The following is a 22,424-nucleotide window of genomic DNA, read 5'->3' as shown; positions in this document are numbered from 1 at the left end:
CAAGGGGTAAAAAGGTAAACTTGGGGCAAATGCATTTATCTTGCACCTCATTGAGTTTCTCTTGCCTTCATGTTGCCAGGGTACGCGGGACGCACAGAACTGCCCGACAACCTCAAGTCCATGTTCCGTCCCATCTCCATGGTGGTGCCGGACTCCACCCTCATAGCTGAGATCATCCTTTTTGGCGAGGGGTTTAACAACTGCAAGGTAACTTCTGGGGGACTCCACCAGGGCCCCCCACACCCCCTCAGGGGCCCCCGCTGTCCGTTCATTCATTGCCAGCCCTCCCCGCGTGTTTACCTTATACTCCGATGCAATTGGAGGAGGGAGGCCAGCAGGGGAGTGATGGCAGTGGCCCACTGGCCCAGTCCGACCCCAGAGAGATTCTTGCAGTTTTAGGGAGCGAATCAGACAGTGGCTCAGGGGTCATGTGATATCCTGTGTTGCAGGTGTTGGCTAAGAAGGTGTATACCCTGTACTCCCTGGCTGTGCAGCAGTTGTCCAAGCAGGATCACTATGACTTTGGTCTGAGGGCCCTGACGTCCCTTCTTCGCTACTCTGGAAGGAAGAGGAGGCTGCAGCCCAACCTGTCAGACGAGGAGGTAACTATACAAGTAAAGTGCCTCTTTAGGAGGAAAGTACCGACTCTTCACCAGAACTAACCCACTTGTTTCCATTGGCCCAGGTCTTGATCATGGCCATGAAGGATATGAACGTGGCCAAGCTGACCTCCGTGGACTTGCCTCTGTTCAGCGGGATCATGCAGGATCTGTTCCCTGGCATTGAAACACCAACCGTTGACTATGGCAAGGTGTGTGCCTTCGGGATTGGCCGTTGCACATAGGATACACAGGGGGTAATGCACGGGCCAATCAGGGATAGGGGTAATGCTTTGTGTCTTTGTCAGCTACGAGAGCAGATTGAGCAGGAACTGAAGCTGTCCGGCCTGCAAGTCACCCCCTTCACTGTCAGCAAAGTCATCCAACTGTACGAGACCAAGACTTCCCGGCACTCCACCATGCTCGTGGGTAGGACCTGCAGCGGCAAAACCACCATCTGGCGCTGCCTGCAAGGAGCTCTGTCAGCCCTCAACAAGGCTGGCGATGCCAACTACAACCAAGTGCGGGTAAGTAGCAGGGAGGCATGGGAATCCCGTTATACCAACTATACCAAGTCAAGAGTAAAGCCGATGCAACTGCCAGTTATAATCATGGCTCTTCCCAGCACAAGGACCAATAGGGAGTGCAGGAAATGCCCATTAGACATGACCACATGATCTTGCTATAAATTACTCTTTATTTTTGATTATTAGGGACATTATACAGCAATGTGATTGGGGGCCTTACATATGATTTGTCATTGCTTCTTATTTCTTATTGCGCTAGGATTTTCCCCTCAATCCCAAAGCTTTGTCATTGGGAGAACTGTACGGTGAATATGATCTAACAACCAATGAATGGACTGATGGGATCCTCTCCAGTCTCATGCGAACAGCCTGTGCAGGTATGTGTAACAGCAAGGTATTCCCTGTATATACAGAGAGTGATTGTGAGAGAGGGGAGGCCCGGCTATCTATCCCCTGTATATACAGAGAGAGGGGAGGCCCGGCTATCTATCCCCTGTATATACAGAGAGAGGGGGGGCCCGGCTATCTATCCCCTGTATATACAGAGAGAGGGGAGGCCCGGCTATCTATCCCCTGTATATACAGAGAGAGGGGAGGCCCGGCTATCTATCCCCTGTATATACAGAGAGAGGGGAGGCCCGGCTATCTATCCCCTGTATATACAGAGAGAGGGGAGGCCCGGCTATCTATCCCCCGTATATACAGAGAGAGGGGAGGCCCGGCTATCTATCCCCTGTATATACAGAGAGAGGGGAGGCCCGGCTATCTATCCCCTGTATATACAGAGAGAGGGAAGGCCCGGCTATCTATCCCCTGTATATACAGAGAGAGGGGAGGCCCGGCTATCTATCCCCTGTATATACAGAGAGAGGGGAGGCCCGGCTATCTATCCCCTTTATATACAGAGAGAGGGAAGGCCCGGCTATCTATCCCCTGTATATACAGAGAGAGGGGAGGCCGATATCTATCCCCTGTATATACAGAGAGAGGGGAGGCCCGGCTATCTATCCCCTGTATATACAGAGAGAGGGGAGGCCCGGCTATCTATCCCCTGTATATACAGAGAGAGGGGAGGCCCAGCTATCTATCCCCGGTATATACAGAGAGAGGGGAGGCCCGGCTATCTATCCCCTGTATATACAGAGAGAGGGGAGGCCCGGCTATCTATCCCCTGTATATACAGAGAGAGGGGAGGCCCGGCTATCTATCCCCTGTATATACAGAGAGAGGGGAGGCCCGGCTATCTATCCCCTGTATATACAGAGAGAGGGGAGGCCCGGCTATCTATCCCCTGTATATACAGAGAGAGGGGAGGCCCGGCTATCTATCCCCTGTATATACAGAGAGAGGGGAGGCCCGGCTATCTATCCCCTGTATATACAGAGAGAGGGGAGGCCCGGCTATCTATCCCCTGTATATACAGAGAGAGGGGAGGCCCGGCTATCTATCCCCTGTATATACAGAGAGAGGGGAGGCCCGGCTATCTATCCCCTGTATATACAGAGAGAGGGGAGGCCCGGCTATCTATCCCCTGTATATACAGAGAGAGGGGAGGCCCAGCTATCTATCCCCGGTATATACAGAGAGAGGGGAGGCCCGGCTATCTATCCCCTGTATATACAGAGAGAGGGGAGGCCCGGCTATCTATCCCCTGTATATACAGAGAGAGGGGAGGCCCGGCTATCTATCCCCTGTATATACAGAGAGAGGGGAGGCCCGGCTATCTATCCCCTGTATATACAGAGAGAGGGGAGGCCCGGCTATCTATCCCCTGTATATACAGAGAGAGGGGAGGCCCGGCTATCTATCCCCTGTATATACAGAGAGAGGGAAGGCCCGGCTATCTATCCCCTGTATATACAGAGAGAGGGGAGGCCCGGCTATCTATCCCCTGTATATACAGAGAGAGGGGAGGCCCGGCTATCTATCCCCTGTATATACAGAGAGAGGGGAGGCCCGGCTATCTATCCCCTGTATATACAGAGAGAGGGGAGGCCCGGCTATCTATCCCCTGTATATACAGAGAGAGGGGAGGCCCGGCTATCTATCCCCCGTATATACAGAGAGAGGGGAGGCCCGGCTATCTATCCCCTGTATATACAGAGAGAGGGGAGGCCCGGCTATCTATCCCCTGTATATACAGAGAGAGGGAAGGCCCGGCTATCTATCCCCCGTATATACAGAGAGAGGGGAGGCACGGCTATCTATCCCCTGTATATACAGAGAGAGGGGAGGCCCGGCTATCTATCCCCTGTATATACAGAGAGAGGGGAGGCTGATATCTATCCCCTGTATATACAGAGAGAGGGAAGGCCCGGCTATCTATCCCCTGTATATACAGAGAGTGATGGTTGTGTCTGCTATCTGTCCCCACTATATATAGAGAGTGATGGTGGGCTATTCTATCCCCTTTATATACATGGAAGGGTATACAGCTATTATATAATATAACGTGTGTGTTTATAGCCTAATAGAATGTTCCTTCTGACAGATGACCGGCCTGAGGAAAAGTGGATTTTGTTTGATGGGCCGGTGGACACTTTGTGGATTGAGAGCATGAACTCTGTAATGGACGATAACAAAGTACTGACCCTTATCAACGGAGAGAGGATAGCAATGCCCGAGCAGGTATAACTGCCAGACCTCCATGCATTCTCTATGTACTCTGTCTCTCATTCCTCTGCTTTGGGCTGATTTCTCCTCTGGGCAGCACACACCTCTCTGTAGCATGTTCAGCTCATCTTTTCTACCCACAGGTCTCCCTTCTGTTTGAAGTGTCAGACCTCGCAGTTGCCTCTCCAGCCACTGTATCCCGTTGCGGGATGGTCTACACAGATCATACCAGTCTGGGGTGGAGGCCATATGTCCAGTCGTGGCTAGAAAAGCATCCAAAGGTGAGGTAGCACTGAGGTCTGAAACAAAACATTCCTGTAAACACAAATATTATTTCACAGAAAGGCCTGGTTCTGCCTGGGATAAGCAAGTATATGGTGCTGTTGTATAGATAAGCAAGTATATGGGACAGAAAGGCCTGGTTCTGCCTGGGATAAGCAAGTATATGGGACAGAAAGGCCTGGTTCTGCCTGGGATAAGCAAGTATATGGGACAGAAAGGCCTGGTTCTGCCTGGGATAAGCAAGTATATGGGACAGAAAGGCCTGGTTCTGCCTGGGATAAGCAAGTATATGGGACAGAAAGGCCTGGTTCTGCCTGGGATAAGCAAGTATATGGGACAGAGAGGCCTGGTTCTGCTTGGGATAAGCAAGTATATGGGACAGAAAGGCCTGGTTCTGCCTGGGATAAGCAAGTATATGGGACAGAGAGGCCTGGTTCTGCCTGGGATAAGCAAGTATATGGGACAGAAAGGCCTGGTTCTGCCTGGGATAAGCAAGTATATGGTGCTGTTGTATAGATAAGCAAGTATATGGGACAGAGAGGCCTGGTTCTGCCTGGGATAAGCAAGTATATGGGACAGAAAGGCCTGGTTCTGCTTGGGATAAGCAAGTATATGGGACAGAAAGGCCTGGTTCTGCCTGGGATAAGCAAGTATATGGGACAGAAAGGCCTGGTTCTGCTTGGGATAAGCAAGTATATGGGACAGAAAGGCCTGGTTCTGCCTGGGATAAGCAAGTATATGGTGCTGTTGTATAGATAAGCAAGTATATGGGACAGAGAGGCCTGGTTCTGCCTGGGATAAGCAAGTATATGGGACAGAAAGGCCTGGTTCTGCTTGGGATAAGCAAGTATATGGGACAGAAAGGCCTGGTTCTGCCTGGGATAAGCAAGTATATGGGACAGAAAGGCCTGGTTCTGCTTGGGATAAGCAAGTATATGGGACAGAAAGGCCTGGTTCTGCCTGGGATAAGCAAGTATATGGGACAGAAAGGCCTGGTTCTGCTTGGGATAAGCAAGTATATGGGACAGAAAGGCCTGGTTCTGCCTGGGATAAGCAAGTATATGGGACAGAAAGGCCTGGTTCTGCCTGGGATAAGCAAGTATATGGGACAGAGAGGCCTGGTTCTGCCTGGGATAAGCAAGTATATGGGACTGTATATGGGCCTATTGTATAGATAAGCAAGTATATGGGACAGAAACAGCGCTGCGTACATAAGTAGCGCTTTATAAATAAAGATATACATACATACATACATACAGAAAGGCCTGGTTCTGGTAGGGGGGTTCAGGTAGAAGAAGATGGTCTCTAGTCTGCAAGCAGGAGGGCAAAGGACAATGGCTGTAGGGCTGCTCAGCACTTGGCAGCAGGAGGGTACAATGGCTGTAGGGCTGCTCAGCACTTGGCAGCAGGAGGGCACAATGGCTGTAGGGCTGCTCAGCACTTGGCAGCAGGAGGGCACAATGGCTGTAGGGCTGCTCAGCACTTGGCAGCAGGAGGGCACAATGGCTGTAGGGCTGCTCAGCACTTGGCAGCAGGAGGGCACAATGGCTGTAGGGCTGCTCAGCACTTGGCAGCAGGAGGGTACAATGGCTGTAGGGCTGCTCAGCACTTGGCAGCAGGAGGGTTGGTTTAGTAACTATATGCCCCTGCCCCTGTCAGGCTGAAGCGGAGACCCTGCAGCGCATGTTTGACAAATATGTGGAGAAGATTGTGGAATTCAGGAGATCAAAATGCAAGGAGTTAGTGCCTCAGGAAGAGACCTGTGGGGTCATATCCCTGTGCTGGCTGTACGATTCCCTGGCAACGCTGGAAAATGGGGTGAGGCTGCCTGATCCCTCTATGTTCTGTCCCCTCATTCTGTACCCCCTCTCTGGCTGTCCCCCCTCCCTCATGCTGTACCCCCCTCTCTGGCTGTCCCCCCATCCCTCATTCTGTACCCCCCTCTCTGGCTGTCCCCCCATCCCTCATACTGTACCCCCCTCTCTGGCTGTCCCCCCATCCCTCATTCTGTACCCCCTCTCTGGCTGTCCCCCCTCCCTCATGCTGTACCCCCCTCTCTGGCTGTCCCCCCTCCCTCATGCTGTACCCCCCTCTCTGGCTGTCCCCCCATCCCTCATTCTGTACCCCCCTCTCTGGCTGTCCCCCCTCCCTCATGCTGTACCCCCCTCTCTGGCTGTCCCCCCATCCCTCATTCTGTACCCCCCTCTCTGGCTGTCCCCCCATCCCTCATACTGTACCCCCCTCTCTGGCTGTCCCCCCTCCCTCATGCTGTACCCCCCTCTCTGGCTGTCCCCCCATCCCTCATTCTGTACCCCCCTCTCTGGCTGTCCCCCCATCCCTCATTCTGTACCCCCCTCTCCGGCTGTCCCCCCATCCCTCATTCTGTACCCCCCTCTCTGGCTGTCCCCCCTCCCTCATGCTGTCCCCCCATCCCTCATTCTGTACCCCCCTCTCTAGCTGTCCCCCCATCCCTCATTCTGTACCCCCCTCTCTGGCTGTCCCCCCATCCCTCATTCTGTCCCCCCCTCTCTGGCTGTCCCTCCATCCCTCATTCTGTACCCCCCTCTCTGGCTGTCCCCCCATCCCTCATTCTGTACCCCCCTCTCCGGCTGTTCCCCCATCCCTCATTCTGTACCCCCCTCTCCGGCTGTCCCCCCATCCCTCATTCTGTACCCCCCTCTCCGGCTGTCCCCCCATCCCTCATTCTGTACCCCCCTCTCTGGCTGTCCCCCCATCCCTCATTCTGTACCCCCCTCTCCGGCTGTCCCCCCATCCCTCATTCTGTATCCCCCTCTCCGGCTGTCCCCCCATCCCTCATTCTGTACCCCCCCCTCTCTGGCCGTCCCCCCATCCCTCATTCTGTACCCCCCTCTCCGGCTGTCCCCCCATCCCTCATTCTGTACCCCCCTCCCTGGCTGTCCCCCCTCCCTCATGCTGTCCCCCCATCCCTCATTCTGTACCCCCCTCTCCGGCTGTCCCCCCATCCCTCATTCTGTACCCCCCTCTCCGGCTGTCCCCCCATCCCTCATTCTGTACCCCCCTCCCTGGCTGTCCCCCCATCCCTCATTCTGTACCCCCCTCCCTCATGCTGTCCCCCAATCCCTCATTCTGTACCCCCCTCTCTGGCTGTCCCCCCATCCCTCATACTGTACCCCCTCTCTGGCTGTCCCCCCATCCCTCATTCTGTACCCCCCTCTCTGGCTGTCCCCCCATCCCTCATTCTGTACCCCCCTCTCCGGCTGTCCCCCCATCCCTCATTCTGTACCCCCCTCCCTGGCTGTCCCCCCTCCCTCATGCTGTCCCCCCATCCCTCATTCTGTACCCTCCTCTCTGGCTGTCCCCCCATCCCTCATTCTGTACCCTCCTCTCTGGCTGTCCCCCCATCCCTCATACTGTACCCCCTCTCTGGCTGTCCCCCCATCCCTCATTCTGTCCCCCCCTCTCTGGCTGTCCCTCCATCCCTCATTCTGTACCCCCCTCTCTGGCTGTCCCCCCATCCCTCATTCTGTACCCTCCTCTCTGGCTGTCCCCCCATCCCTCATACTGTACCCCCTCTCTGGCTGTCCCCCCATCCCTCATTCTGTACCCCCCTCTCTGGCTGTCCCCCCATCCCTCATACTGTACCCCCTCTCTGACTGTCCCCCCATCCCTCATACTGTACCCCCTCTCTGGCTGTCCCCCCATCCCTCATGCTGTACCCCCCCGCTCTGGCTGTCCCCCCATCCCTCATTCTGTACCCCCCTCTCCGGCTGTCCCCCTCTCCGGCTGTCCCCCCCTCCCTCATTCTGTACCCCCCTCTCCGGCTGTCCCCCTCTCTGGCTTGTCCCCCCATCCCTCATGCTGTACCCCCTCTCTGGCTGTCCCCCCATCCCTCATGCTGTACCCCCCTCTCTGGCTGTCCCCCCATCCCTCATGCTGTACCTCCCCTCTCTGGCTGTCCCCCCCTCCCTCATGCTGTACCCCCCTCTCCGGCTGTCCCCCCATCCCTCATGCTGTCCCCCCCTCCCTCATGCTTTACCCCCCTCTCCGGCTGCCCCTGGCTCTCCCACCTCCTTGGTTGTCCCTTGGCCACTCACCCCTCTGTGTTTCTCTCCGGGGCAGGTCAATCCATCTGACCCTGAAAGCTACCTGCGAATGGCTGAGCTCTGGTTCCTGTTCTGCCTGGTCTGGTCGGTCTGCGCCTCTGTGGATGAGGAAGGGAGGAGGAAGATCGATAACTACTTGAGAGAAATGGAGGGAAGCTTCCCAAGCAAGGTTAATAGGGAGAGTTTTATGTTGTAGGCCATAATTATAACTTTCAGGGTGCCACGCCAAGGCCCCTACAGGGCCTATTAGCATTCTAAGTCTGTAGTGCAATTAAAATCAAGTTATTTTAAAGCAACAGTAACAGTAACAACAACAGTATTGTTGCCCTGCACTTGTGTGTTTGCCTCAGACAGACTACTATAGTTTATATTAACAAAGTTTCTATGTAGCACAGGTTACATAGCAGATAACAGATAAAACACCATTATATTCTACAGAGCATATCTGTTATCTGCTATAGAACCTGTGCCTTTTATTCCAGCTTGAATGCTTGCCCTCGTGGCTACACCGGTATAAACCATAGTAGTCTTTCTGAGGCAAACACACAATTTTTACCACCAGTGCGGTGCAATAATATATTATGTTGTAATGGCAGCTCGTGAGCTAGGGGAAGTGCAACGGGGTCTCACTACTCAGTCACACTGTTTGCTGGGGGACTTGAATTTGACTGCACTACAGATTTAGAATGCTAATGAAATGTAATGAAACCAGGATTCGCTTTGGGATTCGGCCTTTTTTGGCGGGACTCGGACTCGGACAAATCCATGCTCCTGGCCAAACCGAATCCTAAAACACTGTATTGTGTGCATCCCCAAATGAAAGGAATAACTGTGTATTCTTGTTTCCTGTGGAACAGTCTCTCGTTTCTCTCGTTTCAGGACACCGTGTATGAATATTATGTGGATCCTAAAACCAAGAACTGGGTTTCCTTCGAGGACAAATTACCGAAGGGCTGGAGAATCCCCACTAAGTGAGTGCCAGTTACAGGACTGTGGGACTTGTGCCCAAATACTCAGCAGCCTTGGGCCCCAACCTTTTCCCTCTCTTGGACCCATCTACTCTCTTGAACTCTTCTGCTCTTTGGTAAACTAATCTGCTCTTTTGTGAACTTTTTTTTACTCTCCTGGAAGTGCGTCTGCTCTCTTGTGAACTTTTTTATTCCCTTGTAAACTCTTCTGCTCTCTTGTGAACTCTTCTGCTCTCTTGTGAACTCTTCTGCTCTCTTGTGAACTATTCTATTCCCTTGTGAGCTATTTTTCTCTCATGTGAACCCTTCTGCTCTCTTGTGAACTCCTCTGCTTTCTTGTGAGCTCTTCTGTTCCCTTGTTAACTATTTTTCTCTCTTGTGGACCTTTCTGCTCCCTTGTGAGCTCTTCTTCTCCCTTGTGAACTCTTCTGATCCGTTGTGAATTCTTCTGTTCTCTAAGGAACACATTTGCTCTCTTGTGAACTATTTTGCTCTCTTGTGGACCCTTTTTCTTCCTTTGTAAACACTTCTGCTCTTATGAACCCTTCTGCTCTCTTATGAACCCTTCTGCTCTCTTGTGAACTCTTCTACTCTCTAGTGAACTCTTCTGCTCCCTTATGGACACTTCTGCTCTCTTGTGGACCCTTTTTCTTCCTTTGTAAACACTTCTGCTCTTATGAACCCTTCTGCTCTCTTATGAACCCTTCTGCTCTCTTGTGAACTCTTCTACTCTCTAGTGAACTCTTCTGCTCCCTTATGGACACTTCTGCTCTCTTGTGGACCCTTTTGCTCTTTGGCTTACTCTAACAGTAGCCCCCTGCACTTAGTCAAGCTATCTCTGACACTGTGAGACCCAGGAAGATGATGTCCCCTCTGTTCTTGCTTTTCCTGTGTCCCTACTGCTTGCACCAACAGCTGCCATCTTGTCATGTCATTGTCATTATGTAGCCCCCACCCCTTGGTGGAAAGTATTGCTAAATTGCATTATTATTGTTCTTAGCGCCCCATTCTATAAGATTGTGGTGCCAACTGTGGACACTGTGAGGTACCAATTCATTGTCAACGCTCTGGTATCACACCAAAGCCCAGTTCTTCTTGTGGGTCCAGTGGGCACAGGAAAGACCTCCATTGCTCAGAGCGTGCTTCAGTCCCTTGATTCTAGCAAGTGGGCCGTTCTGACAGTCAACATGTCTGCACAGGTAAACTTAGGCATCTGTCATTTCATGGGTGAGCGTGGGTCATGCCTGTTCTATGTAGCAATGTGTCCTCTTCTCACATTCTAGACAACAACAAACAATGTTCAAGATATAATTGAGAGTCGCGTGGAGAAAAGAACAAAGGGAGTGTATGTTCCTAGCGGTGGGAAGCGCCTCATTACCTTTTTGGATGACCTCAACATGCCAGCCAAAGATACCTTCGGCTCTCAGCCCCCTCTTGAATTACTCCGGCTTTGGATTGACTATGGCTTTTGGTATGATCGGCAGAACCAGAGCATCAAATATATCAAGGTCAGTCACCATCTCTCCTTCACTCCTTAACTCCAGTCTCCATGAACTGATCTCCTGACCTCCCTATTGAGCCTCTTTTCTCTTAGTTCTACTCTACTACCAGCCAATCTTCCCTTTGCTCTGTCCATTTTCCTTGTAACTTATCTTCCACCCCTGTTACTCTTGTTTATACTGTTAAACCTCCAGGTCCCCCAAATGGGACTTGGGAAATGAGGATTTTTGTTGGATGGTTGGAAGGTATTCAGAGCAACTGAAGAAGCCACTCTAGACCACTCTAGACTTATCACTACTAGATACTTTATATCATGACCTGGGTGAATAAGAACCCTCAGAATATCATGGCCTGGGTGAATAAGAACCCTCAGAATATCATGGCCTGGGTGAATAAGAACCCTCAGAATATCATGACCTGGGTGAATGAAAACCCTCAGAGACATACCCCATTCAGAGCATCTAGACTCTAGAAAAAAACCCTACAAGGTTCAAATGCATGATTGGTCACACAATTTCATGTCAACTGAATCATCCTTCAGAGATACCCAACTGATTTCTCAGAACCTTCCAAATTCTCACTTTTGGGGGTTTTCAAAACCCACAGAAAGGCCACACCACATCTAGAGCTCCATAGATTTCTTACTATATCTAGATGCCCTTAGCTATCTCCCAATATCTAGATGCCCTTAGCTATCTCCCAATATCTAGATGCCCTTAGCTTTCTCCCAATATCTAGATGTCCTAAGCTTTCTCCCAATATCTAGATGTCCTAAGCTTTCTCCCACTATCTAGATGCCCTTAGCTATCTCACAATATCTAGATGCCCTTAGCTATCTCACAATATCTAGATGCCCTTAGCTTTCTCACAAAATCTATTCCTTCATAGCTTTGTTACCTTATCTAGAAATCTATAATTTACTTACTAAATCTGCATCTCTGTCTTGGTAATCCAAGATCACTATGGCTTTCGAGCTAAATCCTGATCTCTATATCCTTCTTTCCAGATCTAGATCTCTCCCCAAGTCCAGATCCCTATATCTTTCAAAATGTTTCTCCATCAGTCTTCACTATAACAAGACCTTCATTGCCTTCTCTCTTTTCTCCCCGCCGGTAGGACATGTTCATCATGGCAGCAATGGGACCTCCTGGTGGGGGCCGAACTGCTATCTCTTCTCGACTGCAGAGCAGGTTCAACCTAATTAACATGACCTTCCCTTCGGTGAGTAACCCAACAAAGTTGTACAACGTATTTCTACCATTCATACAGTGTTGGGGCTTCATTAGCCTAAATGGGCTCCTAATAAACTGCAAGATGGCCTGTGGTTGCTTAGACTTCTTACCTGTTGCCTTCACCATGGAAGATTTTGCTCAGGCCACATGTGTTACAGGCTTGGCAGGTAACTGGTCAGGTTGTTAGTTCCAGCCCATAGGGCAACCAACTGATATCTTGCACCCCAGGAGTCGCAGATCCGCCGTATTTTTGGCACCATGATGAGCCAGAAGCTGCAGGATTTTGACGAGGAAGTGAAACCCGTCGGGGATCTGATCACCCAAGCCACCGTGGAGCTGTATAATGCCATCACTCAGAGATTCCTTCCTACCCCAGCCAAGATCCACTACTTGTTCAACCTGAGGGACATTTCTAAGGTATGAAATGGGAAGGGGAATAGGGTTGAAGTCGCCCCATAGCGCCCAACAAGCACTTCCTTATAAAATGTTCCTTTCCTTCCGCCCAAGGTGTTTCAGGGCATGCTGCGCGCCCAACGGGATCTTCACGACACGAAGCAGAGCATCACCAGACTTTGGGTGCATGAATGCTTCAGGTAACAATACAAAGGGGTCAACCCCCGTAGCAATAAACAGACCACAAAGAAGCTCCCCCCCCATGTGCCTTCAGCCTTAAGGTCACGTGACTTGAGGGTCTCTGATTTACAGACTGTCCATCTCTATGGTAACCAAATGCCCTGTTGAGCCCCACTCCAAGCAGTTCTGCCCCCATAGTTTCCCTCCCTATCAGCAATGTTAGATTTGAATCTATAGCCACGTTCTTGTCTTCCACCGCAGAGTCTTCTCCGACCGCCTTGTGGACTCGTCCGACGCCGACGCCTTTGTGGCAATTCTGAGCGAGAAGTTGGGGTCTCTTTTCAACCTGACCTACCACAATCTGTGTCCCAGCAAACAGCCCCCGGTGTTTGGTAGGTACTCGGCCGCCACCTTGTTCCACTGCTCAGGGACAAAATTAAAGTTAACTTTTAGTATGTTATAGAATGCCCAATTCTGAGCAACTTTTCAATTGGTCTTCATGATTTATTTTTGATCGTTTTTGAATTATTTGCCTTCTCCTTCTCTTTGCAGCTTTCAAATGGGGGGTCACTGACCCCGGCAGCCAAAATACTATTGCTCTCTGAGGCTCCAGTTTTATTGTTATTGTTACTTTTTATTCCTTATTTTTCCTATTCAGCCCCTCCCCTATTCATATACTAGTTTCTCATTCAAACCACTCCCTGGTTGCTAAGGTCATTTGGACCCTAGCAACCAGGTAACTGCTAAAAATTCCAAACTGGAGAGCTGCTGAACAAAAAGTTAAATAACCAACAAACTACAAATAATAAAAGATGAAGACCAATTGCAAATTGTCTCGGAATATTACTCTCTATTGAAGTGGAACAACCTGGTATCTTTAACCTGGGACCCCCTAACACGTTGGTTTGGGGTACTTTGCACAAGAGCTTTTTTCCATTATCCTCTCATCATTTCTGTCTGCCCCTTTAGGGGACTTCCTTCGGGAACCTCCTGTCTACGAGGATATAACGGACTTCCAGGCACTAAAAACCTTCATGAACCGACAGTTGCAGGAACAGAGCCAGCGGCCCGGAGCGGGGGCCAAGAGCCTAGTACTGTTCACAGATGCCATCCAGCACGGTGAGTCCGAAGCACAGAGGATCATGGGATACTGTTGGGGTAAGGGGCCTGGCGTCACCACTCATATTTCCGTCCAATGACTTTTAGTAACCCGGATTGTCCGAGTAATTGGCCAACCGCGAGGGAACATGTTGCTGGTTGGCATCGGAGGCAGCGGCAGACAGAGCCTGGCACGACTGGCATCCTATATTTGTGACTACAAAGTGTTCCAGTTAGAGGTGACAAGGGGATACCGCAAGCAGGAGTTCCGGGAAGGTAAGCGGGGGGCGAGGGCACCAAGGGGCCCTGGGATTGTGATACTAGCAGGCAACATGCAATAAGCATATTAGGGGGCAGGGTATTGGGGTATCTGCATGAAAGGGAAACTACCCCCCAGAATGAATACGTAACCAACAGATAGTTTATATTATGTTACGTGGCCTATTAAAGAATCTCCCCAAACTGGAATATATATATCAGTAAATATTGCCCTTTTACATCCTTTCCCTTGAGCCGCCATTTTGTGATGGGCTGTGTGCCCCCTCAGAGATCAGCTGACAGGAAGTGATGCAGCTCTAACTGTAACAGGAAGTAGTGTGGGAGCAAAAGGCAGAACTCTGCATGTATGTGTGCCTTGGCTTGTTTGTGTGCACTGTGACTCCTATGATCCCAGGGGGCGGGGCTTAGTAATTAAAATGGCAGTTTCCTATTTAGGATTACCCCCCCCCCCCCGGCTTCCTACCTGCACCCCTCAAGTTTCCGTCCCTTCCGTTGACAGACATTAAGAGACTGTACCGGCTGGCTGGGGTGGACGATCGCCCTTCTGTCTTTCTCCTAACGGACACTCAGATCACCGACGAGTCTTTCCTTGAGGATGTCAATAACATTCTGAGCTCCGGAGAGGTCCCTAATCTCTACAAGGCGGATGAATTTGAGGAGGTGCAGAGCATTTCTTTCATCTGTGTGCTGCTCCCTGCAGAGCATTTCTTTCATCTGTGTGCTGCTCCCTGCAGAGCATTACATATCTGTGTGTGACTTCCTGCAGAGCATTACATATCTGTGTGTGACTCCCTGCAGAGCATTTCTTTCATCTGTGTGCTGTTCTTACAGAGCATTACATATCTGTGTGTGACTCCCTGCAGAGCATTACATATCTGTGTGTGACTCCCTGCAGAGCATTACATATCTGTGTGCTGCTCCCTGCAGAGCATTACATATCTGTGTGCTGCTCCCTGCAGAGCATTACATATCTTTGTGTGACTCCCTGCAGAGCATTACATATCTGTGTGCTGCTCCCTGCAGAGCATTACATATCTGTGTGTGACTCCCTGCAGAGCATTACATATCTGTGTGCTGCTCCCTGCAGAGCATTACATATCTGTGTGTGACTCCCTGCAGAGCATTACATATCTGTGTGCTGCTCCCTGCAGAGCTTTACATATCTGTGTGCTGCTCCCTGCAGAGCATTACATATCTGTGTGCTGCTCCCTGCAGAGCATTACATATCTGTGTGTGACTCCCTGCAGAGCATTACATATCTGTGTGCTGCTCCCTGCAGAGCATTACATATCTGTGTGCTGCTCCCTGCAGAGCATTACATATCTGTGTGCTGCTCCCTGCAGAGCATTACATATCTGTGTGCTGCTCCCTGCAGAGCATTACATATCTGTGTGTGACTCCCTGCAGAGCATTACATATCTGTTTGCAACTCCCTGCAGAGCATTACATATCTGTGTGCTCCTCCCTGCAGAGCATTACATATCTGTGTGTGACTCCCTGCAGAGCATTACATATCTGTGTGCTGCTCCCTGCAGAGCATTACATATCTGTGTGCTGCTCCCTGCAGAGCATTACATATCTGTGTGTGACTCCCTGCAGAGCATTACATATCTGTGTGTGACTCCCTGCAGAGCATTACATATCCGTTTGCAACTCCCTGTAGAGCATTACATATCTGTGTGCTGCTCCCTGCAGAGCATTACATATCTGTGTGTGACTCCCTGCAGAGCATTACATATCTGTGTGCAACTCCCTGCAGAGCATTACACATCTATGTCTTTGTGCTTCTCTGTGCAGAGCTTTGCATGTCTATTTGCCTGCTGCTACTTGCATAGAATTAGATGCCTGCCTGTGAAAACTACTCTCTGCAGACCATGGGGTCTCTTTGGGTATCTTTGGGTCATTTGGACACCCAGGGGTTGAGCTAGCCAATCGCATTGTGGTTTGGACATCCAGGGGTTGGGCCGGCAGGTCGGACTGGAGACCAGCCCGATGTCGGTGGGGGAGACCATCACTGAGACACCATACATGGGCCAGTAAACTGCTAACTGAGCCGAGAGTGGCAGAAGTCTTGGCCATCTTAACCCTTGCTGCTCCCTGCCTGCAGATTAAGAGTGCCCTGTCGGAAAAAGCTCGGGAGCAGAACATTCCAGACACACCGGAGAGTCTATTCAACTTCCTGATAGAACGAGTGCGCAACAACTTGCACATAGTCCTGTGTATGAGTCCTGTCGGCGACCCCTTCAGGTGAGTCTCATTCCACACATCATTGGTCCCTCAGGGACTAATGTCGCTCCTCCTTCTGTCTGTGTAATCCTGCTGGGGGCGGGGCAAACTGATCTCTTGCCGTTATTCTCAGGAACCGAATCCGTCAGTATCCGGCGCTTGTCAATTGCACAACCATAGACTGGTTTTCTGAGTGGCCACAGGAGGCGCTGTTGGAGGTGGCAGAAAGATATCTGGAAGGAGTCCAGCTGGGCGCCATAGATGGGGTAAGAACAGAAGAGACCAAACCTGTGTATAAAGATATGCATTGGAATTTTCTAACTTCATTCGTTGTATTTGTGTGCAGTAACATCTGCTGCATTTCCATGTTCTTCCAGTAGATGGAGCCGTTTGGCTGCTCTGTTTCCTTGGGCTAATTGTCCATACTCCTGCAGTTACAACTGGGGCTAAAAACATGGTGAATTGTGGGTGCTTTTGCGGTTTGCTCAATGCACTTGGGACAGTAAATCAGTGCTAACAGGTCCGGCTTTTACCCTCTTCCCATCCAGATCCAAGGGAAAGTGGCCCGGATCTTTGTGACGATGCATCGCTCCGTGGCTGAATTCTCTCACAGGATGAAGTTGGAACTAAGGAGGCACAACTACATCACTCCCACCAGTTACCTGGAGGTGGTATCTAGATACAAGAGGTGAGATATATACGTATATACAGGCTGAATGGGACACTGGGTATAACTAGTACCAGTTACCTGGAGGGGGTATCTAGATACAAGAGGTGAGATATATACATATATACAGACTGAATGGGACACTGGGTATAACTAGTACCAGTTACCTGGAGGTGGTATCTAGATACAAGAGATGAGATATATACGTATATACAGGCTGAATGGGACACTGGGTATAACTAGTACCAGTTACCTGGAGGGGGTATCTAGATACAAGAGGTGAGATATATACGTATATACAGGCTGAATGGGACACTGGGTATAACTAGTACCAGTTACCTGGAGGGGGTATCTAGATACAAGAGGTGAGATAAATACGTATATACAGGCTGAATGGGACACTGGGTATAACTAGTACCAATTACCTGGAGGGGGTATCTAGATACAAGAGGTGAGATATATACGTATATACAGGCTGAATGGGACACTGGGTATAACTAGTACCAGTTACCTGGAGGGGGTATCTAGATACAAGAGGTGAGATATATACGTATATACAGGCTGAATGGGACACTGGGTATAACTAGTACCAGTTACCTGGAGGGGGTATCTAGATACAAGAGGTGAGATAAATACGTATATACAGGCTGAATGGGACACTGGGTATAACTAGTACCAGTTACCTGGAGGGGGTATCTAGATACAAGAGGTGAGATAAATACGTATATACAGGCTGAATGGGACACTGGGTATAACTAGTACCAGTTACCTGGAGGGGGTATCTAGATACAAGAGGTGAGATATATACGTATATACAGGCTGAATGGGACACTGGGTATAACTAGTACCAGTTACCTGGAGGGGGTATCTAGATACAAGAGGTGAGATAAATACGTATATACAGACTGAATGGGACACTGGGTATAACTAGTACCAGTTACCTGGAGGGGGTATCTAGATACAAGAGGTGAGATATATACGTATATACAGACTGAATGGGACACTGGGTATAACTAGTACCAGTTACCTGGAGGTGGTATCTAGATACAAGAGGTGAGATATATACGTATATACAGGCTGAATGGGACACTGGGTATAACTAGTACCAGTTACCTGGAGGGGGTATCTAGATACAAGAGGTGAGATATATACGTATATACAGACTGAATGGGACACTGGGTATAACTAGTACCAGTTACCTGGAGGGGGTATCTAGATACAAGAGGTGAGATAAATACGTATATACAGGCTGAATGGGACACTGGGTATAACTAGTACCAGTTACCTGGAGGGGGTATCTAGATACAAGAGGTGAGATAAATACGTATATACAGGCTGAATGGGACACTGGGTATAACTAGTACCAGTTACCTGGAGGGGGTATCTAGATACAAGAGGTGAGATATATACGTATATACAGGCTGAATGGGACACTGGGTATAACTAGTACCAGTTACCTGGAGGGGGTATCTAGATACAAGAGGTGAGATAAATACGTATATACAGACTGAATGGGACACTGGGTATAACTAGTACCAGTTACCTGGAGGGGGTATCTAGATACAAGAGGTGAGATATATACGTATATACAGACTGAATGGGACACTGGGTATAACTAGTACCAGTTACCTGGAGGTGGTATCTAGATACAAGAGGTGAGATATATACGTATATACAGGCTGAATGGGACACTGGGTATAACTAGTACCAGTTACCTGGAGGGGGTATCTAGATACAAGAGGTGAGATATATACGTATATACAGACTGAATGGGACACTGGGTATAACTAGTACCAGTTACCTGGAGGGGGTATCTAGATACAAGAGGTGAGATAAATACGTATATACAGGCTGAATGGGACACTGGGTATAACTAGTACCAGTTACCTGGAGGGGGTATCTAGATACAAGAGGTGAGATAAATACGTATATACAGGCTGAATGGGACACTGGGTATAACTAGTACCAGTTACCTGGAGGGGGTATCTAGATACAAGAGGTGAGATATATACGTATATACAGGCTGAATGGGACACTGGGTATAACTAGTACCAGTTACCTGGAGGGGGTATCTAGATACAAGAGGTGAGATAAATACGTATATACAGACTGAATGGGACACTGGGTATAACTAGTACCAGTTACCTGGAGGGGGTATCTAGATACAAGAGGTGAGATATATACGTATATACAGACTGAATGGGACACTGGGTATAACTAGTACCAGTTACCTGGAGGTGGTATCTAGATACAAGAGGTGAGATATATACGTATATACAGGCTGAATGGGACACTGGGTATAACTAGTACCAGTTACCTGGAGGGGGTATCTAGATACAAGAGGTGAGATATATACGTATATACAGACTGAATGGGACACTGGGTATAACTAGTACCAGTTACCTGGAGGGGGTATCTAGATACAAGAGGTGAGATATATACGTATATACAGGCTGAATGGGACACTGGGTATAACTAGTACCAGTTACCTGGAGGGGGTATCTAGATACAAGAGGTGAGATATATACGTATATACAGGCTGAATGGGACACTGGGTATAACTAGTACCAGTTACCTGGAGGGGGTATCTAGATACAAGAGGTGAGATATATACGTATATACAGACTGAATGGGACACTGGGTATAACTAGTACCAGTTACCTGGAGGGGGTATCTAGATACAAGAGGTGAGATAAATACGTATATACAGGCTGAATGGGACACTGGGTATAACTAGTACCAATTACCTGGAGGGGGTATCTAGATACAAGAGGTGAGATAAATACGTATATACAGACTGAATGGGACACTGGGTATAACTAGTACCAGTTACCTGGAGGGGGTATCTAGATACAAGAGGTGAGATAAATACGTATATACAGGCTGAATGGGACACTGGGTATAACTAGTACCAGTTACCTGGAGGGGGTATCTAGATACAAGAGGTGAGATATATACGTATATACAGACTGAATGGGACACTGGGTATAACTAGTACCAGTTACCTGGAGGGGGTATCTAGATACAAGAGGTGAGATATATACGTATATACAGGCTGAATGGGACACTGGGTATAACTAGTACCAGTTACCTGGAGGGGGTATCTAGATACAAGAGGTGAGATATATACGTATATACAGACTGAATGGGACACTGGGTATAACTAGTACCAGTTACCTGGAGGGGGTATCTAGATACAAGAGGTGAGATATATACGTATATACAGGCTGAATGGGACACTGGGTATAACTAGTACCAGTTACCTGGAGGGGGTATCTAGATACAAGAGGTGAGATATATACGTATATACAGACTGAATGGGACACTGGGTATAACTAGTACCAGTTACCTGGAGGGGGTATCTAGATACAAGAGGTGAGATATATACGTATATACAGGCTGAATGGGACACTGGGTATAACTAGTACCAGTTACCTGGAGGGGGTATCTAGATACAAGAGGTGAGATATATACGTATATACAGACTGAATGGGACACTGGGTATAACTAGTACCAGTTACCTGGAGGGGGTATCTAGATACAAGAGGTGAGATAAATACGTATATACAGGCTGAATGGGACACTGGGTATAACTAGTACCAGTTACCTGGAGGGGGTATCTAGATACAAGAGGTGAGATAAATAGAGGCTGAATGGGACGCTTAGGGGTATATTTATCATGCTGTGTAAAAAGTGGATTAAAGCATTACGGTGATGTTGCCCAGGGCAACCAATCAGAAACTAGATTTCAACAGTTGGAAAACCAAAGCAAAACATCTGATTGGCTGCTATGAGTAACATCACCACTGATGTTTTACTCCACTTTTTACACAGCATGCTAAATATACCCCATATACTAACTGTATATCCAATATATGGGTTTCCTTTAGGCAGTACAGTAGGTATAACTAGTACCAGTTAACCGTAGGGGGCTTTTTTCCCCACAGTCTTCTGGCCGAGAAGCGCAAGGAACTGGGGGACAAGGCCACAAAGCTGCGCAATGGGCTCTTTAAGATCGACGAGACCCGGGAGAAAGTGGAGAAGATGTCGGAGCAGCTGGCCGTGGCCCGGAGTAAGGTGGCCGAGTTCCAGAAGCAGTGCGAGGAGTACCTGGTCATCATTGTCCAGCAGCGGCGCGAGGCAGACGAGCAGCAAAAGGTGCGTTGGTTGCGCCATGGCTGGCCCTCACTGATTGGGCTATACCATGTGACATCACTCAGTAGGTATAGGGCCTCAGTAACAATGAATGATCCCGTGTCCCTCAGACGGTGGCTGCTCACAGTGAGAAGATCGCGGCAGAAGAGATAAAGTGCAAGGCTCTTGCTGAGAATGCACAGAAGGACCTGGAGGAGGCGCTGCCTGCCTTGGAGGAGGCCATGAGGGTGAGAGCCTCTTTCCCCTTATTATACCCCCATTGTGCTTATCTGACCCCCTGTCTGAGGGAAACAACCATAAGTGTTTGTTGTACATGATCCGTGGCAGGCACTGGAGTCGCTGAACAAGAAGGACATGACGGAGATCAAGTCGTACGGGCGCCCCCCGGCATTGGTCGAGACAGTCATGCAGGCAGTCATGATCCTGAGAGGCAATGAGCCCACCTGGGCCGAAGCCAAGAGACAGTTGGGTGAGTGCACGGCTGTATAAAGTGTGTTTATGTACCCCTGTTACATGTATGTGAGTTATTGGGAAGGGGCAGGTTTCACTCTTAGGGGCATATTAATTATAGCTGCTCTTGGCAACCAATCAGATCTTTGCTTCTGTTTTCTAACTTGAGTGTTCAAATCTAATTGCTGATTGGTTGCTATGGGCAACATCACCGGTGATGTTGGCTTACACTATATTAAATATTATATGTGCTTAGTCCTTCCTCATCCATCTTGTTTGTCCTCCTCCCACCACCCCAGGGGAGTCCAACTTTATTAAGCAGCTCATTCACTTCGACAAGGACAACATCTCCGACCGAGTCCTCAAAAAGATCGGACAGTACTGCATCTTGCCCGACTTCCAGCCGGACATCATCGGAAAGGTGTCTCTGGCCGCCCGCTCTCTTTGTATGTGGGTGCGGGCCATGGAGGTGAGAATCACATGACTGTGTAGGTGGGTGCGGGCCATGGAGGTGAGAATCACATGACTGTGTAGGTGGGTGCGGGCCATGGAGGTGAGAATCACATGACTGTGTAGGTGGGTGCGGGCCATGGAGGTGAGAATCACATGACTGTGTAGGTGGGTGCGGGCCATGGAGGTGAGAATCACATGACTGTGTAGGTGGGTGCGGGCCATGGAGGTGAGAATCACATGACTGTGTAGGTGGGTGCGGGCCATGGAGGTGAGAATCACATCGCTGTGTAGGTGGGTTCAGGCCATAAAGGTGAGAATCACGTGACTGTGTAGGTGGGTGCGGGCCATGGAGGTGAGAATCACATGGCTGTGTAGGTGGGTGCTGGCCATGGAGGTGAGAATCACATGGCTGTGTAGGTGGGTGCGGGCCATGGAGGTGAGAATCACATGGCTGTGTAGGTGGGTGCGGGCCATGGAGGTGAGAATCACATGGCTGTGTAGGTGGGTGCGGGCCATGGAGGTGAGAATCACATGACTGTGTATGTGGGTGCGGGCCATGGAGGTGAGAATCACATGGCTGTGTAGGTGGGTGCGGGCCATGGAGGTGAGAATCACATGGCTGTGTAGGTGGGTGCGGGCCATGGAGGTGAGAATCACATGACTGTGTAGGTGGGTGCGGGCCATGGAAGTGAGAATCACATGGCTGTGTAGGTGGGT

General features: G+C 49.6%; 1 protein-coding gene across 3 annotated transcripts in view; it reads left to right on the top strand.

Moving 5' to 3' along the window:
* The window catches only part of dnah2 (dynein, axonemal, heavy chain 2), a 118,591-nt gene that overhangs the window by 69,926 nt on the left and 26,241 nt on the right, over positions 1–22,424 (top strand). For all 3 annotated transcript variants that reach the window (XM_031899560.1, XM_031899559.1, XM_031899561.1), the window contains 26 exons: positions 80–207; positions 450–602; positions 686–811; positions 908–1,126; positions 1,386–1,503; positions 3,618–3,754; positions 3,883–4,020; positions 5,681–5,839; positions 8,123–8,275; positions 8,986–9,077; positions 10,075–10,273; positions 10,358–10,582; positions 11,691–11,795; positions 12,035–12,223; positions 12,314–12,399; positions 12,641–12,771; positions 13,349–13,498; positions 13,586–13,753; positions 14,256–14,416; positions 15,864–16,003; positions 16,116–16,248; positions 16,531–16,670; positions 20,597–20,807; positions 20,915–21,031; positions 21,132–21,273; positions 21,554–21,723. In XM_031899560.1, coding sequence (XP_031755420.1) covers positions 80–207; positions 450–602; positions 686–811; positions 908–1,126; positions 1,386–1,503; positions 3,618–3,754; positions 3,883–4,020; positions 5,681–5,839; positions 8,123–8,275; positions 8,986–9,077; positions 10,075–10,273; positions 10,358–10,582; positions 11,691–11,795; positions 12,035–12,223; positions 12,314–12,399; positions 12,641–12,771; positions 13,349–13,498; positions 13,586–13,753; positions 14,256–14,416; positions 15,864–16,003; positions 16,116–16,248; positions 16,531–16,670; positions 20,597–20,807; positions 20,915–21,031; positions 21,132–21,273; positions 21,554–21,723 — 3,890 coding nt within the window. The remainder of the gene's footprint in view (positions 1–79; positions 208–449; positions 603–685; positions 812–907; positions 1,127–1,385; positions 1,504–3,617; positions 3,755–3,882; positions 4,021–5,680; positions 5,840–8,122; positions 8,276–8,985; positions 9,078–10,074; positions 10,274–10,357; positions 10,583–11,690; positions 11,796–12,034; positions 12,224–12,313; positions 12,400–12,640; positions 12,772–13,348; positions 13,499–13,585; positions 13,754–14,255; positions 14,417–15,863; positions 16,004–16,115; positions 16,249–16,530; positions 16,671–20,596; positions 20,808–20,914; positions 21,032–21,131; positions 21,274–21,553; positions 21,724–22,424) is intronic.

The sequence above is a fragment of the Xenopus tropicalis genome, chromosome 3, assembly GCF_000004195.4.
Source record: "Xenopus tropicalis strain Nigerian chromosome 3, UCB_Xtro_10.0, whole genome shotgun sequence".
NCBI lineage: Eukaryota > Metazoa > Chordata > Amphibia > Anura > Pipidae > Xenopus > Xenopus tropicalis.
Note: the sequence above shows the minus strand (reverse complement) of the source record. Positions and strands in the feature narration are given on the sequence as shown.